The sequence below is a fragment of the Apodemus sylvaticus genome, chromosome 12, assembly GCF_947179515.1.
Source record: "Apodemus sylvaticus chromosome 12, mApoSyl1.1, whole genome shotgun sequence".
NCBI classification, from domain to species: Eukaryota; Metazoa; Chordata; class Mammalia; order Rodentia; family Muridae; genus Apodemus; species Apodemus sylvaticus.
In genome coordinates this window covers 89,949,364-89,965,805 of record NC_067483.1, presented here as the reverse complement: position 1 = coordinate 89,965,805, position 16,442 = coordinate 89,949,364, and the positions used below count along the sequence as shown (strand labels likewise).

General features: G+C 43.2%; 1 protein-coding gene across 2 annotated transcripts in view; it reads right to left on the bottom strand.

Moving 5' to 3' along the window:
- The window catches only part of Tp53bp2 (tumor protein p53 binding protein 2), a 50,965-nt gene extending 34,756 nt beyond the window's left edge, over positions 1–16,209 (bottom strand). Inside the window, exon 1 of one of the 2 annotated variants that reach the window (XM_052200318.1) lies at positions 15,904–16,209. In XM_052200318.1, coding sequence (XP_052056278.1) covers positions 15,904–15,930 — 27 coding nt within the window. In that variant the 5' untranslated portion in view covers positions 15,931–16,209. The remainder of the gene's footprint in view (positions 1–15,903) is intronic. The other variant, XM_052200319.1, reaches the window with a different exon arrangement.
- Positions 16,210–16,442: the final 233 nt, after the last annotated feature.

The following is a 16,442-nucleotide window of genomic DNA, read 5'->3' as shown; positions in this document are numbered from 1 at the left end:
AGTTACACAACAGACCTCTGTACACGTCTGTCTTGCCTGTTACTTTCACAGGCTTTCTGCAGAGTCTTACAGCAACTCTCAGACTAACAGAACAGGGATTGTTTTCTCTATCAATGAAGAAAAAGGCTCAGGGCGGTGATCTCGTTGGCTACTGAAACAAGGTCAGAGTATAGCTTTTTCTGACCTCTCCTATACTCAAGATGTCTCTGCTTTTGGCAGAAAAACATTGGCAAGTCCTACACTTAGCTAGCCACTTCAAGTTTAACAGTAAGCTAGCCTTTGCCTTCTAAAGCACAATTACTCTAAGAACGTGAGAAGTGTCCTCCCTGAGTACTCGCCCCATGGAATGAACACTGGTGTGAATGGCAAGTGCCTGGGCCAATGCCCTTCTTCCCCATAAAAAGTAGCTGTGCTAGCAATGGCTTTGTGCTAGCTTCCTGGACAGATCTAATGAGAGCCCACACTTCTACAGAATGTTTCAGGAAGGGTAGGTCTTTAAAATACTCTTATCTTTACAATGAGCCCTATGTTCCCTAGGAGCTGCCATTTAATTAGGTGCAACACTAAAACCCAATTCTGGACTAGAGACCACAAGATCCATGGGTCCTGCCCATACCAACAGCACTGCCACCATAACTTTACAACTCCCTGCTTCTGTCCTAACCGGAGTCCTCCGAGTTGTTGCACAGCAGGCCAGGCCAGGCCAGGCCTGTGACTGCCTCGGGACACTGACTCGCTGCTCCTGTCCAGCAATGCTCTTAAGCAGTACAGCTTGGTCTCCTTGCCTCTGCAGCTGTCACCCTCTCAATAACATCTTCCCTGCCGCTCCCTCTAAACTTCCTACACCCGCTCCCTGACATACAAGCCACTACCTCTACGTAAGTTCTGTACAGTCATCAGCTTAGCATCCATTACAAATGCAATGCCATGCAGCCAAGGTTGTCTTTGTCAGTGTGCCTTCAGCACCTCAAGCTTCCAGGTAGATAACAAGCACACAGCATGCACCAAATGCTGTAGATGGCACTGCACTTTACAGTAACACACTGAAGCACAGACAGGACAAAGCCAAGATCCAAAGCCAAGGCTGGTTTTCTCCAGAGGCTGAACTCAACTACTGGTGTTACTTTGTGTCACCTTCATCACTGCACACATAGGGCCACACTTGTCACTATCATTAGCTCTGCCTTTCAGAGAAATGTTTTAGTCCAGAGCACACCACCTTACCCCCCAGCTTGTTTCAGTAAAGTTCTCTTCAGGCATCACAAAATGGTCTCGCAAGCTAAAAACTTGATTTCTTCAGGTGCGACCGACCACCACCATTCTAGTTCTGACTCAGTATTCTTTCTATTCATCCAGCATTTACAGATGATCTATGGCCTGTACTCCAGGTCAGCAGTGATCTCTGCTGAAACAGTTAACACTGAAATGCAGAGGGAGGGAGAAAGTAGATGACAGAACACGTAAGCGATGGAGAAAGACAGGGAGGAATGCAGGCCGGCTCCCTCTCTCCCTCCTCTTTCCCACTGGGCAACCCCAAGGAGACCCAGGTGGCTAGGGCGTTCCGGTGCACATGCAGAAGTCACCTCCTGAAGAACGAAGTGACACAGAGGAGGGCACTGTGGGGGACAAGACTGTGGGGGACCAGCTGAGGAGCCGAGCTCCTCCCTACAGTGCTGGGAGGGCTCTTGGGCAGCAGCCATATCTGAAATGAGGCACAAGTCCAGCTGAGGAGGAACAAGTATTCCACACAGAGAACAAAGGCCCAGAGAGGGAACAAACTGGTCACAGCTGGGCTGCAGAGAGAGGAAGCAGAAAAGATTACAGAAGCAAGTGGAAAGTGGCATGCATGTATTTATGGTTCTAAACTGCGGGCAAGGGCAGAGGCTGCTGAACACAGACTGCTGGCCACCCAGACAGTCGGTGTGGGAAGGGGACTGAGACTCATTTCTAGCTCATTCAAGTCCTGGATGGTGCACACAACTGGTCTAGAAACCCACCAAAACCATTGTAAAGGGCCAGAACAAGGAACTTGAATTTTAATTTATGAGGCTCCTGGAATCAAATAATAATAACAATAATAATAGTAGTAGTAGTAGTAGTAGTAGTAGATCCATGGTTGCCAAGGACCTCAGGAAGATATAGATTGCTTCTTCCTCCTCTTTTAAGACATGAGAACAAGGGGCTGGAGAGATGGTTCAGCGGGTCACTGACTGCTCTTCTGAAGGTCCTGAGTTCAAATCCCAGCAACCACATGGTGGCTCACAACCATCCAACAATGAGATCTGATGCCCTCTTCTGGTGTGTCTGAACACAGCTACAGTGTACTTACATATAATAAATAAATCTTAAAAAAAAAAAAAAAAAAAGACACGAGGACGAAATGACCAAACAAAAGTACCACACCTTTAAAATGTTCTTTTAAAGTTATGACAAACATTTCCTTATATTCATAGTTATAAGCACTCCCCCAAGTTATAAAGGTTAAATATCACTAATCAAATCTCTAAACTTAAGACCTAGTCATGATGGATTTTAATGCGAAAACATATAATTGTATTTCAAATGCTATAAAAAGAGGGAAATGCAGCTTTGTTTTCAATAAATATCGATTTTCTCCTTCCTTTCCTTGAGGAATAGAGATGGCAGCAAGTTGAACTACCTGTGACGCTGGTGTAAGAGCAAAGGCCAGGCAGGTGCTGCTACCTCCCGTTAGCTTTGTTTACAAGTGTGTTCCTGTAAAGGAACCAAGTATTCTAAAATGACAGTTTAATTCCGGTCAGCTTAATAACTGAAGCAGTTTTTGTTTTGTTTGGATCAAGCGATTTTGAATCACCATGATGAAAAAAAAATCAAACAAATTTTAAAGTCAGATATGGTAGCATTCACACTTGGGAAACTGAGGCAGGTGAATTTTAATTTCCAAGCCAATTATTATATACTAAAATTGGCTTAAGGAATCAATGACAAAACTAACAACCATAAAGTATCACTTTTATTCATGCATATTATTACTCTCACTCATCTTTGCTGTGAGATGTAAAGACATATTTAATAGTACATTTTTGACATAACCATGCTGCCTCAACTTTAGTCAAGAACCAACTGAAACAATCAGTAAACAAATTTTTAGCACCCATAATATTACAATGGAATGAAAATTAGCATAAACAATGAAGGTTTGTGACAACACAAACCTTAAAACAATCCCTTGAGTGACAAAAGCCAAGCACAAAGGCCACATAGCTTAGACTCCATTTCTTTAAAGATTTACTTTAGTTTTTATTTTACTTTTTATGCAATTAGTATTTGCTTGTGTATATATATGTGCACATGCACATGAGCACACATTTCTCTATCCACATGAATGGAGGTACCTTCTAAGGCCATAGGCATTGGATTCCCTGTAACCTGAGTTACAGGTGGTTATGAGGCACTATGAGTGCTTGCCTGGGCTATGATATTTACAAAGCTTAGAATTTTTCACTTTTAATAATTGTAAGACTCAGTGACTCTGTTATGGAACCAAAAAAAGAAAAAGAAATAAGGCTGGGCACGCCTTTAATCCCAGTACTTGGGAAGCAAAGGCAGGTGGATCTCTAAGCTTAAAGCCAACCTAGTCTACAGAACAGGTTCTAGGATAGCCAAGGCTACACAAAAGAAACCCTGTCTCAAACAAAACAAAACAACAACAAACAAACAAAAAAGTAAACCAAGTATCAAAAGTTATAAAATAGCTGTATTTTGTAACCTTATTCCTGGAATTCAAAGAAATGGCTGGAATGAAAGAAGTCTAAATGCCTAAAGATTTTCAGTACAGTGTTGCATCCGTAAACAATGAAAGGGAAAACTATCCAGCAACAAGGAAGAATTCAGTAAAAATACAAATATTAGGGGGACTGTGCTCCAGCTACTAATTACTGTCACTATGAACAGAGAATAAGACAGGTGTTAAAATAAGATACATAAGTCAGACACAGACACTGACACAGACTGACACAGACACACACAGACACACACAGACACACACAGACACACACACACACACCCCTATAATACAAGCCCTGGAGAGTCAGAGACAGGAGTGCTTAAGTTCAAAGCCAGCCTTGGATACATAAGAGAGTTCAAGGCCAGCTGGGATTCAAAATGAAATAAACTCTGACTCAAATCAAAACAAAATAGATATACAAATAATTGACTAACATAAAAATACAGAAATAAAATCAGAGAAGCACACACCAATTTCCTTTAAATTAAAATAGAAAGTCAATGCTAAATTTTTAAAAATAGTTTGCAGCTTGAAAGCATGCCTAATACAATTGCTGCTTGTTTCTGCCTCTTGAAATGATCAGATCAATCTGAGAGGGAAAACATGCAAGAAAAGATAAATGCGCCTCCAGCACAAGGCACAGTAACTTGTGCCAAAGCCATGTCTATGCAGAACTTCCAGAAACCCAAGGAAACAGATAATATTCGGTCAAAAAGAACAGGTCACAGGCCCACTGTGACAGTCCATGCAGTTACTCTAATTAATGTTCTGTCACTGACTTAACGATGCTTCGTTTTCAAAGAGAAATTAGTTCAGGTGGAAGTAGGAACAACTTTTACAAGACACACAGAACAGTGGCTATGGCACTGCAAGAGGCTTACTTTGACTCAGAGGTTTAAGTGTATTTACTCAGTACTATGTAGGTACGTATGTATCCATGGGAGGTGGTATGCACGTATCACTGTATGCGTGGAGGTCAAAGACAACCTGCAGCTACTGGTCTCTTCCCACCACACGGTTCCTTGGGATGAAACGCAGGTTGCCAGCACGGCATCCAGGACCTTTGGTCTTTAAAGCCATGTGAAGTCGAGGAGGAAGAAAACTAGAATGTGGGTCTAAGATGTTTGTTGTAACAAACAGAAAGGCTGACCACCACACCTTCCGAGTTGCCATTTGCAAAAACTCACTTACCCTAGGCTTACCTGGGAGAAATAAGGCATACAAGGAGAAAGATTTGCCCTTCAAAGAAAAATGAACCATCTATAAAAAGAACAAAAATCCTTCTCAAAATCCCCAACACATAAGAAACTTCCCACAAAGCTGCTAGGTTACTAAGCTAGTAGTGGGATTTAGGGGAAAACTGGCAGGTTTTCTATGCTTCTGTGAAACACAAATGTGAATTGTCCCTCCAGGTTTATATTTTGTTAAACTCACTCAAAGCCCCAGACTGCCCTCTGGGAACAAGACCACAAAGCTCCTTTTTACCTGGCCCTGTAAAATAACCTTTCCAAACACTTTGACCCAGCAAGGACTGTCTATGCGGCATGTGCGCACAGGCGTGTCACATGGAGGTCAGAGCTGACATCAAGTGTCTTCCTCTATTGTTCGTCAGCTTGCATTCTGAGACAAGGTCTCTCACTGAAATAGAACTGACCAAGTGGCTAGACTCGCTGGCCTGTGGGCCTCCTTCCTACCTTCACCCCTGCACCTCTCTATCTGCCCCCACTACTGGAGCTACAGTGTGCACTGCCAAGCCTGCTTTTCTGTGGGTGTTGAGGATCCGTATTCAAGTTCTACATGTTCACAGAAAGTACTTTACCCAAGGACCCATCTTCCCAGCCCCCTTAAGAAATAACAGGGCCAACGAGATACCTCAGTGGATAAGCGACAACACAAGCCTGATGTCCTGAGTTTGAGACCCAGAACATATACACTTAAAGCAGGAAAGGGAAACTGTGTCCACAAAGCTGTCATTCGTGCACGCGTCTGTACATATACATGTGGGCCTGTGTGTACATCTGTCTGTGTATCATACACAAACAATAATATTGAATTTTTTAATTAAAAAAATAACATTAAGGACCGTGGGATTACTCAGGGGCAGTGCAGGTGTGTATCATATGCTAGGGCCTGGGTGTTTCAGCCTGACCACGGCTATGCAACACTTAAAGGGGTTTCAAAAGATCAGGCCATTCCAGTCAGCCTCTGGCTCCTGTGGTCACTCTGCTGGCAGGAAATGTACCAGACAAGTCAGCTGCTTCCTCATGTGGCAATGCTCTGTCCCAGCTTCTGCATGAAGCCAGTCTAGGGTTCTCCCGGTCTCTGAGAGACAGCACATTGGGGTCTCAATGGATGTGGAACCTCCTGCGGCCCCAGGCTCACTTATCTTTGAGTCCCTTCCCAGCTTCCCTGAGGACTTCCCAGATGGAATCCAGCTCTCAAAAGCTCATCCCTCAAACAGCCTAATACGCTCACTGAGCGCTCTCCTACCTAGAGTTTATTCTGGACTGCTATGTTGAAAATTGCTATGGATTCTACCAATCTTCTATTAAGACTCAATCATATTAAAACTCTGTGCTCACTAAATATACTGCCTTTTATCCTGGCATACTATTAAGTCCATCAGTCTCTATCAGCCAAATTTGTGTTATTTAAAACAAAATCACAAAATCATAGCCAATGTTTTTTTTTGTTTTGTTTTGTTTTGTTTTTTGCATTATCAACTACTTCTTGGGCCACTTACAAGAAGTTAGAATTGGCTAGTAACACACATATCAATCTGAACAATAGTCTGTGGGAAAGTTAATCATACATAAACTATGCTGGCACTCATTCAATACCATGTACTCTATCATTTTCTAAAACAATCAACATGGAGGAGTTACACAATAAATTGTGGAGTTTTGTTGTTGTTATTGTTTTGGTTTGTTTGTTTGTTTTTTTGGTTTGGTTTGTTTTCAAGACAGGGTTTCTCTGTATAGCTCTGGCTGTCCTGGAACTTACTCTCTAGACCAGGATGGCCTCAAAACCAGAGATCCACCTGCCTCATTTCCAAAGTGCTAGGGTTAAAGGCATGCACCACCACTGCCTGGCAAAATGTGGCTATTTTAATTAAAGCAAAATAGAATTATACATGAAAAATAGTGCTTTATAAACAAGGAGTCTGCTGGTCTTTGCTGTCATGTAACAGAACCATTCTTACATCTGAGCAGATTAACAGCTGCTTCTATATTCACCTCTCAGCATGGTTCTCATCCAAGTAAGTCACTCAGAGGAAGCCCGCGTGTCCGTCCCTTAACCCCAACCCCTTGCTAACCCCAACCCCTTATCTCTGAACCATGCACTTTCTAACATGTATGGTTATCATGCAGCCACAGTTCAAGTAATAGGAATACAGTGATGAAAAACTACCTTCCTTGGGGCAGAATGGAAAGATTTATAACACACAGCTGAACTGTGGAAGGTCAAGAACAAGGAGTGTAGGACTGGAGAGATGGCAGCGATTAGAGCACTGGCTGCTCTTCCAGAACACCCTGTGTCAGTTCCCAGCACCATTCGGTGGCTCACAACCGTCTGTAACTTCAGCCCGTTTGCTCTGCACTTCCATGGGTACTGGACATGCGCATGCATGGTACACAGACATGCATGTAGGCAAAATACCCATACACCTAAAACTAATAAGTAAAAATTTTTAAGGGATAAGAAGCGCAGGCTTTATTGCTGGGGAAGTCATTACAACAATTCTGCATATTCTGATTTTAGATAATACCAATGCAATTATAGGAAATAAAGGATGAGTATTCCTTACCCAAAAGGCTTAAGACAGTTGAATATCTGGAAGGCTGAGAAAAGATGATTGTAAATGTAAGGTCTTCCTGGGCCACAGACTATGGTTAAGCAAGACTGGGGGAACTTAGGGAAAACCTATCTCAAAAGTGAGAAAAAGGCAATGAGGCTGGAGAGATGGCTCTGTTTAGAGCACTGACTGTTCTTCGGAGGGCCTGGGCTCACTATTATCTGGATCTCCAATCCCAGGGGCTCTGACACCCTCTTCTGCCCTCTACAGTCACCAGGCATGTACATGGTAAACAGACATACACAGAGACAAAATACATTTTTAAAATAAATCATCATGGGGTTTGTTGTTGTCTAAACACCGAGTGCTGTAGGCAGCATGTGCAAGCCCTAACCTGGCCCCCAATACAGAATGGGAAGTGAAGACATGAATGACAGGTAAATAGCTCAATTCCCACCTTGTTCTGAGTCCCAGCCCTAGGCAATCTACTATTTCTCCTCTTACCCCTCGGGCCTCTCAATGTCCCCACGGGCCTCTCAATGTCACCTAAAGCAAGCTAGCAGAGCAAGTGGTAAACTCCCATTCTCCAAACCAGTCTGTGCCATCAGCTAGGGCCTTGGTGTCTGCTCTCACAGTGCTTGTGGGGCCCTCTCCAACCCTTCCTCATGGCACCCCTAGAACCCTTTCTCCATGGAACCAGGCTTCCTCAACCTCAGGTCACACCAACTCTCAGTATCCTGCCCTTGCCCAGAAAAGCTCCGTGCTGCTGGCTCTCCCGTGCTCCCGGCTCTCCCGTGCTCCCCGCCGCCCTCTCCGGCCCTCAGAGCTCTGGGCTCTCTGGTTTCTAGTGCTTCATGACAGACCTTTGCCCCATGCTAGGGATTCTGCCCATCTGAACTGATCCATGGGAATCTTCAGTTGGCCCTGTTTCCTGACTCGCAGGTCCAGCAGAAATGTCAGTTCCCTGACTATACAAAGCAGCTAATTAGCCAACTTACATCCCATCTAAGGCCATTGCTTCCCTTTGAATTTGTCTCCACCTCCCCAAGCTCCATGAAAAGTAGTCTGTATCCACGAGACTCAGAAAGGAGCCCAAAATACTGCAGACATTCACATAACACATACATTCACATACTGAATAGTTGCTGTCCCCAAATGGCCATCATGAGGAAAAATGAAGAGGCCAATTAGGATTCCATAAAAATCAGACCTGACAATGGACTCACCATACAGTCCTGAGTGTGCAAAAGATGCCCCCACCCTACTACCATCTTCACACTTCTCCAGGTCCTTGTGTACCATCCAACCGACTGGAAATGGTTGTCCAATTAGCCCAGTTTTTTTGGTTTCCATACCATCCTTTGTCTGCTTGTTTTCAACACCATCTCCTTCAAACCCTGTTTACAAGTTCCACTGCAGGAGGTTTATCAGACATCCCTCATAATTATTAAGCCCCTTCTCACTGTCTATGAATAAGAAAGATCTGAGGTGCGCTCTATAGCAATAAGGGAAATTATTTTAAAGTTCACTGCAATATTTCCTTTATCTAGGAGCAGGTAACCACCTCCCTTTCACTGGAAACTTGGTAAGAAATCAACCAATTTTCTCATTTAATGTGCATTTAAATAGAAAACATCTGGCCGGGCAGTGGTAGCGCATGCCTTTAATCCCAACACCTGTGAAGCAGAGGCAGGTGGATTTCTGAGTTTGAGGACAGCCCGGTCTACAGAGTGAGTTCCAGGACAGCCAGGGCTATACAGAGAAACCCTGTCTCGAAAAACCAAAAAAAGAAAAAAAAGAAAAAAGAAAAAAGAAAGAAAGAAAGAAAAGAAGAAAGAAAGAAAGAAAGAAAGAAAGAAAGAAAGAAAGAAAGAAAGAAAGAAAGAAAGAAAGAAAGAAAGAAAGAAAAGAAAAGAAAACATCTGTTTTCTTTTTCTACTTCAAAAGTTAGTTGCATTCTGGAGAGAACTTTTAAGATTTATTTTTAATTGTGTGTGTGTGTGTGTGTGAGAGAGAGAGAGAGAGGATGCCATATGTATATAGGTGCCTGTGTGTGTGTATGTGTGTGAAAGAGAAGAGAGAGAGAGAGAGAGAGAGAGAGAGAGAGAGAGAGAAAGAAAGAGGATGCCATATGTATATAGGTGCCTGTGTGTGTGTGTGTGTGAAAGAGAGAGAGAGAGAGAGAGAGAGAGGATGCCATATGTATATAGGTGCCTTGTGTGTGTGTGTGTGTGAGAGAGAGAGAGAGAGAGAGAGGAGGATGCCATATGTATATAGGTGCCTTGTGTGTGTGTGTGAGAGAGAGAGAGAGAGAGAGGATGCCATATGTATATAGGTGCCTTTGTGTGTGGGAGAGAAGAGAGAGAGAGAGAGAGGATGCCATATGTATATAGGTGCCTGTGTGTGTGTGTGTGTGTGTGTGTGTGTGGAGAGAGAGAGAGAGAGAGAGAGAGAGAGAGAGAGAGAGAGAGAGAGAGAGGTGCCTGTGGAGGTAGAAGCTGTTCTGAACCATCTGACTTGGGTGCTAAGAAGCCAATTCCAGTCCTTTGCAAGAGCAAGTGCCCTTAATCACTGAGCCTTCTCTCTAGCCTCTAAAGAGCAATATTTGAAATTATCATTAGCTGTTAGCCAAAATAACACACCAACTGTTTGCTCTGCAATGTTCAGAAACCTCACAACCCAAGCTATGGGCTTACAAGCTTGAGCAGAGCATATACTTGCAAGTAGCTAGTTCAAATCTCACTTCAGTTAGAATGGCACTGAAACAACTTTGAGCTTCAAATTCTGTTGAATGAGAACAGAAAGATCAACTCTGCTGTGCAACAAGGAGATTAGCTGCTGAGCTCTCTCTAGGTTACTGGGATGTGTTAGTTAAGGAGCTCCAAACAGAGCCCTCTGCCTGACCTGCAGGGAGTTAGGTTCCCACTCCTCAACCCACCTCCAACTCCAGGTTTCCAAATAGTCTGTCCCACAGTGGAAGATCAATAATGTGCCCTAGCCATCTTTTTAATTATCACCAGTAGCTTAAATTGATACTTTATAATTGCTTATTGTATTTTCTATAACACTATGTTTCTATAGGGCTTTTCATTGATGTGTTTGAGATCTACCTAAATTTCTAAGCTCCAAGGGATCTGGTACCTCTGGCCTCCACAGGAACCTGCATTCATATGTATATACATACACTCTTACACACACACACACACACACACACACACACAATCTTTTCAAAACTTCCTCACAACTACTGTGTTTCAGAAGTCCAGTTGTTATGCTCAGTCTACTGGGCATTTATTTTCATTGATAATTTGGTGTTTGTATAATCTAAGCAAAACATCTTTTGAGTTATTTTTCATAGGAAAAAGCTATCACAACCCAAAAAAACCATACTTGCTATGTATCTTACCCACAACTAAGACGCTGCAATTCTCTGATAAAGCAGTATTTAGTAGTTTTGTTTTTTTCCAGACAAAGTTTCTCAGTATACCCTAGCTGTCCTGGAACTCACTCTGTACACCAAGCTGACCTCAAACTCATGGAGATCCACGTGCCTTTCTTTCTGCCTTTGAATGCTAGGATTAAAGGTGTGGGACACTGTCACCTGGCATAGTATTTAGAGTTTAATAATGCTGCCTACTTCATGCTTCCTGCTTCCCTAAAGAGCTCCTGTGACCAAAACTTCTACATTCAATATAGATGTAGGATCTTAAAAGTCTTATTTACCACTCTAAGAATACACTACATTTTCTCATTCTAACTGATTAGAGAAAAATGTACCTAACACATTATCAAACCCAGTCTTCAGTGTTTGGCTTGATTAAGTGGTGTGAGCTGAAAAGAACACTCTGGATTCCTAGGCTCTGACGTCCCATGCCTCTGATTCTTTGAGATACTTGTTAGTGGAAAAATCTAGGGAGAGGTTTATAACACATGAACGCATCAGGCCAGCATGCACTGGTGGAGCTGCAGACTTCATAAGCGCTTGGTGTTAAGACAGCTTTTAGAAATCTTTTTAAGGAGTGCCACACTGCGGTAGATCACCAAGAGATAAGGGGCAACAGTGTTCCTTAACAGCTCCAGTATAGAAAGTCCTCATTGTCCCAGGCAGAGGGGCCTGCCAGCTCTTCCTAGAAGAATAGGAATGACTCTCCAAGGCCCCTTCCAGATAAGCTAATTCACTTGAATTTTTAAAATATGGGGCAGTGCATACTTGCTTACATGTCTTTATATTAATCTTTATACTAAGTCTGACTTCCCTGAAAGGAAAAAAACAAAACAAACAAAACAGAAAATTTCAAATGTGTTTCACATGTAATATAATTGAAATCACAAAGCCACAAAACTGAAACACGTGAAATGTGAGATTTTTTTTGCACATTTTTAAAAGTAGATAATTCAACAGCCTTCAATAATTACAACTTTCTAGAGACAGGAACTCATTTTTAAGAACTTAGCCCAAACTTTGATCTGGAATGAAACCCAACAAACACACGCTACCTTCTTATATTCCTATTTAGCTGGAAGGAATTCTTTCAAAGCACAGTGTAACCGCACAGGCTTAATGCTCCACATCTGTAACTCAAAAACATTTTTTTGAAAACACAATTTCAGCTTAGAAAATCTTGGCAAATAAAACTGGACTTTTAAAAATACAGTATTTAAGCAGAACTTAGGCTTTGCACAAAGGGAAACTACAGAAACAGAAAAGCTATTGACCATGTGCCAAAGTGCTAAAGGAGTCCCTGTGACAACCATGCTGCTGCACACAAAGCCACAAGCTCAGAGGACCAGACTTCGTTTTCCAGCACTTCGAAACAGCACCAAGTAATTATGCCCCCGCAGCACTGACAGAAAACACGGCACAGATTTAAAACTAAACCATGGTCAGGTCAACTGAGCTTTTAAAATAAGCTACTGTGTCTGGAAACCATCACCTAAGGTATGATGACATCTGGTTTGCTTGCACATGCAGGCCAGTCACCACCAGGAACACACAGCCATTTAAACGTAATTAAAATGAAATCATCTTTTCACATCCGGGCTCCTCACTCACAATAGCCACACTGTGGACAAGACACTGGCAGATAATCTAGGGCAGCGCAGCCCACAGTCTCCACAAGTGTGCCAAGTGCCTGCTCCCATGCAGGCAAACTCAAGCCCTCTGGCCTTCTGCAGGGTGGGGCTCTCCACAGGTAATGTTTGCTTTTTAACTTGCCATTCAACAGCAGATATGAACAGGAATTTTCATGAAACTAATTTCTGAAAAGAGCAGCAATTGTAAGCTCTTTCATAAAAAACACATTTTTGTTGGAATGTAACACTTCACCGAGTGAAAGTAATGCATAAAAGAAATCTAGTATAATTTTCAAGTGGGTGAGAATTTTTGTTTTGGATAATTGCCTCCGTTTGAAAATCAATTACAATGAATGGAACTCTTTAAAAGCCGTTCTCTCCAAGTACAGATAACCCTTCGTAAGCGAAGGTAAGGTGCTGACTATGAAATCAGTTTCTCCTCACTGTGGAGATACCACAGAACAAGAGATGCTAGCCATGGCAGGTATCTGAAAACAAGAGTGGCCATCATTTCCCACTCGCACAGTACCCTATCATTAGCTCCACTGTGACTCTCTACCTATTTTTAGTTAGCCTACTAAAATGCATCTTCACTTCTGGGTTTGCAACCAATTATCACTTCATGTGCCACATGAAGGAACTATTTGAGTCTACACTACTTGATAACAAAATACACCAATACCATGTTTATATATATTTAATATAATTCAGTAGAACTCAAAAATGCCTTCCAAAGTAAACCAAGGAATATACTCAGTGCCACAGAACTACACTTGAAAATGGTTAGAAGCATAAAATTATAAACTATGTATATTATACATTTAAAAAGTGTATCATGGCAACTGGTCTACGTTCTGAATGCCCATCTTTTCATTAGATGATGCTTTTCCCAACAGACTGGTTAGTTCTCCAAAGTAATAACAAAACAAAACAAAACATTACTCATACTAGACTACAACTCCAAGATAGTAAATGCTAAAGAAAACCACATTTAAGAAAATGGTTTTAAGCCAGTGCTGGAATGGCCCGTGTCAGCCCAGCACTCCAGATGTTGCAGGAGGACTGCTGTGAGCTAAAGACAGCCTGGGCTGCAGAGTAGGTACCATACCAGCCAGGTACTACACAGCAAGACCCTATCTCAAAGAACCAAAATGAACGGTTAAGGGCTTTGTAGCGCAGTGACAGAGCACTTGCCTAGCATTTAAGTACCACACATGCATTAGTTTTATTGTCAAATACCCTAATATCACAAGTATAAAGGCATATACAACATGAGGCTTAGGTGCTGGAAGGACAGCTTAGCCATCAAGAGAACTTGTTATCCTTATAGAGGTTCTGGGTTCAATTCCCAACACAGACACAGTCATTCAAGACCATTCCTAACTCATTTTCCAGGGGATCTGATGATCTCTTCTGACCTCTGTGGGCACCAGGCACACACATGGTACACAGGCATACATAAAATAAATCCCTTGTAAAAAGAACATGAGGATGCTAAATGAAAATGTATCATACTTTTATCTATCACAGACTAAGAATCTCATGTTTAATCACTGTTGCTAATGCAGGAGTTCTATCTAGCACCTATTCCAAGGATTAACTAACCCCTTCTTTCATAAACAGTAACTCCAATCTTCCAAACCACCCTAAGAATTGGCATTCTATCACCCCCATACAGATGATGAAGATGAGAGCCAAATTTCTCTGAAACATCTGGATCACTAATGCTGTGCAAAATTCCAAAGGGCATCAAATGTCAGAGCTACTATGCCATGCCCACTCCTCCTCTCCTATTAAGTCTACTCTGACATCAGAAAAGCAGTCAAAGCCACCAAACTTGCCTAAGTGACTTTAGTCCCAAGATTCATATCTTTTTACAAATATTCCGATAATCTGCTATGTAGTCTGGAGAGAAACACCCCTACATAAAACAAAGGGCACCTTGATATTAAACTCTTCTTTCAGGAAGAAATCATCCTACAACTAAAAACACCCATTCTTCTCCTTTTACTGTTCAGGGAGAGCTAACAGCAATCTGCAAAGTTTCTTCACAACAGTGAAATAAAGGCACAGGAATAAAGAAGTTAACAAAACAGTCTATCATTATCATGGTATGTATTTTAAGATATTCACATCACAGCCCTAACTTAATAAACCAGAAGTTACAAACCAGACTAAAGCAGAAGTTACAAAATGCTAACAATTCCAAATTTCTCGACTCTTAGCAACAGTAACCATCCCAAGCTATGTAAACCCAAATAACCAAATTATTATGTATTATGTGTCCAACGTAGAAAAATTTAGGAACACCCTCACAACACAAATGGGAAAAGAGACAATGGTATATTCTGCGTGTGTAATTACAAAAACAAAACAAAATTGAACATTCAAACACAACTTTTAACACTGTATTCCTTGGATTTTACAAAAGCTAAAAAAAAAAGTTTTAAATTTTCATTGTTTTGTTTTCTTAAACAAATGATGCTATAAGAACGTGAGTTGAGGGGAGTTTGGGGATGGATATGACTAAAATACGTGACCTTTTCAAAGAATATATAAAAATTATTATTATTTTTAAAAAGGTCTTAAGTTGATTGTAATTAATCCTGCCTGAGAGAAGAGCAAATACAGCAGCCACGAGGAAATAAATACACAGCTGCAGAAGCCACCACAACCAGCCAGATCTTGTGCTGACCAAGGAAAGGGGGCTTTTCAGAAACACCTCCACCCAACCTACCAGTCACCTGTGATGCTGGCCAAGTCAGATGCCAAAAGAATTCACTCATCTTTCTTAGAGGTCTGGCAGAAAAAGCTGGGGGGAGCGGGGCACAGAAGTTTTCCTCCAAGCTAAAACTTTCAAGGCTGCATTTACTAAAACCTGTTTCCACAAAGAGATAGATAGGGTGACTTGGCTGCTATCGCCGACATCAGATCGAAATTCAAGTTAAAAAAAAAAAAACCTGGCAGAAAGAAAAAGAAAGGCAAGCCTTTTCAAGCGTTAAGCTTCACTTCAGTAAAAAGCTTCAAACAATTAAAAGAAATAGGCTAAGAACAAGATTCCCCAGTTCTTGACCTTCAAAACAAGACCCCCAAAGGTCTCATCCGAGAGGCAAAGTTTGGAGCAGCGGCCCGGGCTGCCGCACTGCCTGCGGGGCAGCATCGCGACCGTCGCGGGGACCGGGAAGCCCGGAGCTCCATCGGCTCCGCTGACCCGCCCCCCCACCCCCGCCCTGTACACTTCCGGGCCCCAGCACGCCCTCCCGCTTACCGGCATCATTTTGGACCCGAACCGCATGGAAGCGGGGGTCTGGCCGCGGCCTGGCCGAGCAGAAGTGGCCCGGGGGTCGCGGTCCCGGGGAAGCCGAGCGAGAACGAGGCCGCGCACCCGGCGGCCGACCTGTTGCGAGGCAGCGGCGCTCGAGTCCCCTCAGACGACCGGGACGCCACCGAGCCCAGGGCCCAATCCCCTCGCCGGTCTCCCAGACGCCGCTTTGTCCCGGTGCTCGCGACTCCCACCGCGTCCTCCTCCTAGCCGAAACCAACTAATCCCGGCCAGGTCCCCACCGAGGCGCGCTAACCCCGCCCCCACGAAGCCCCGCCCATGGCGCGCCCCGAGGCTTGAAGAAAGGAGGGGTGGAGCGCCTACCCGGGCGGCAAGGGCGCATGCGCAGATTCTGGGGGCGGTGCCAGAGGGGGCGGGAACCTTTGCTCCTGGGGAGGAAAGTGCGGGCGGCGGAGCAGCTCCAGAACGCGCCTGCAGGCGGAGCCGGGGCTCGGGGAGGCGGCGCCTCCGGAGAACAATAATCG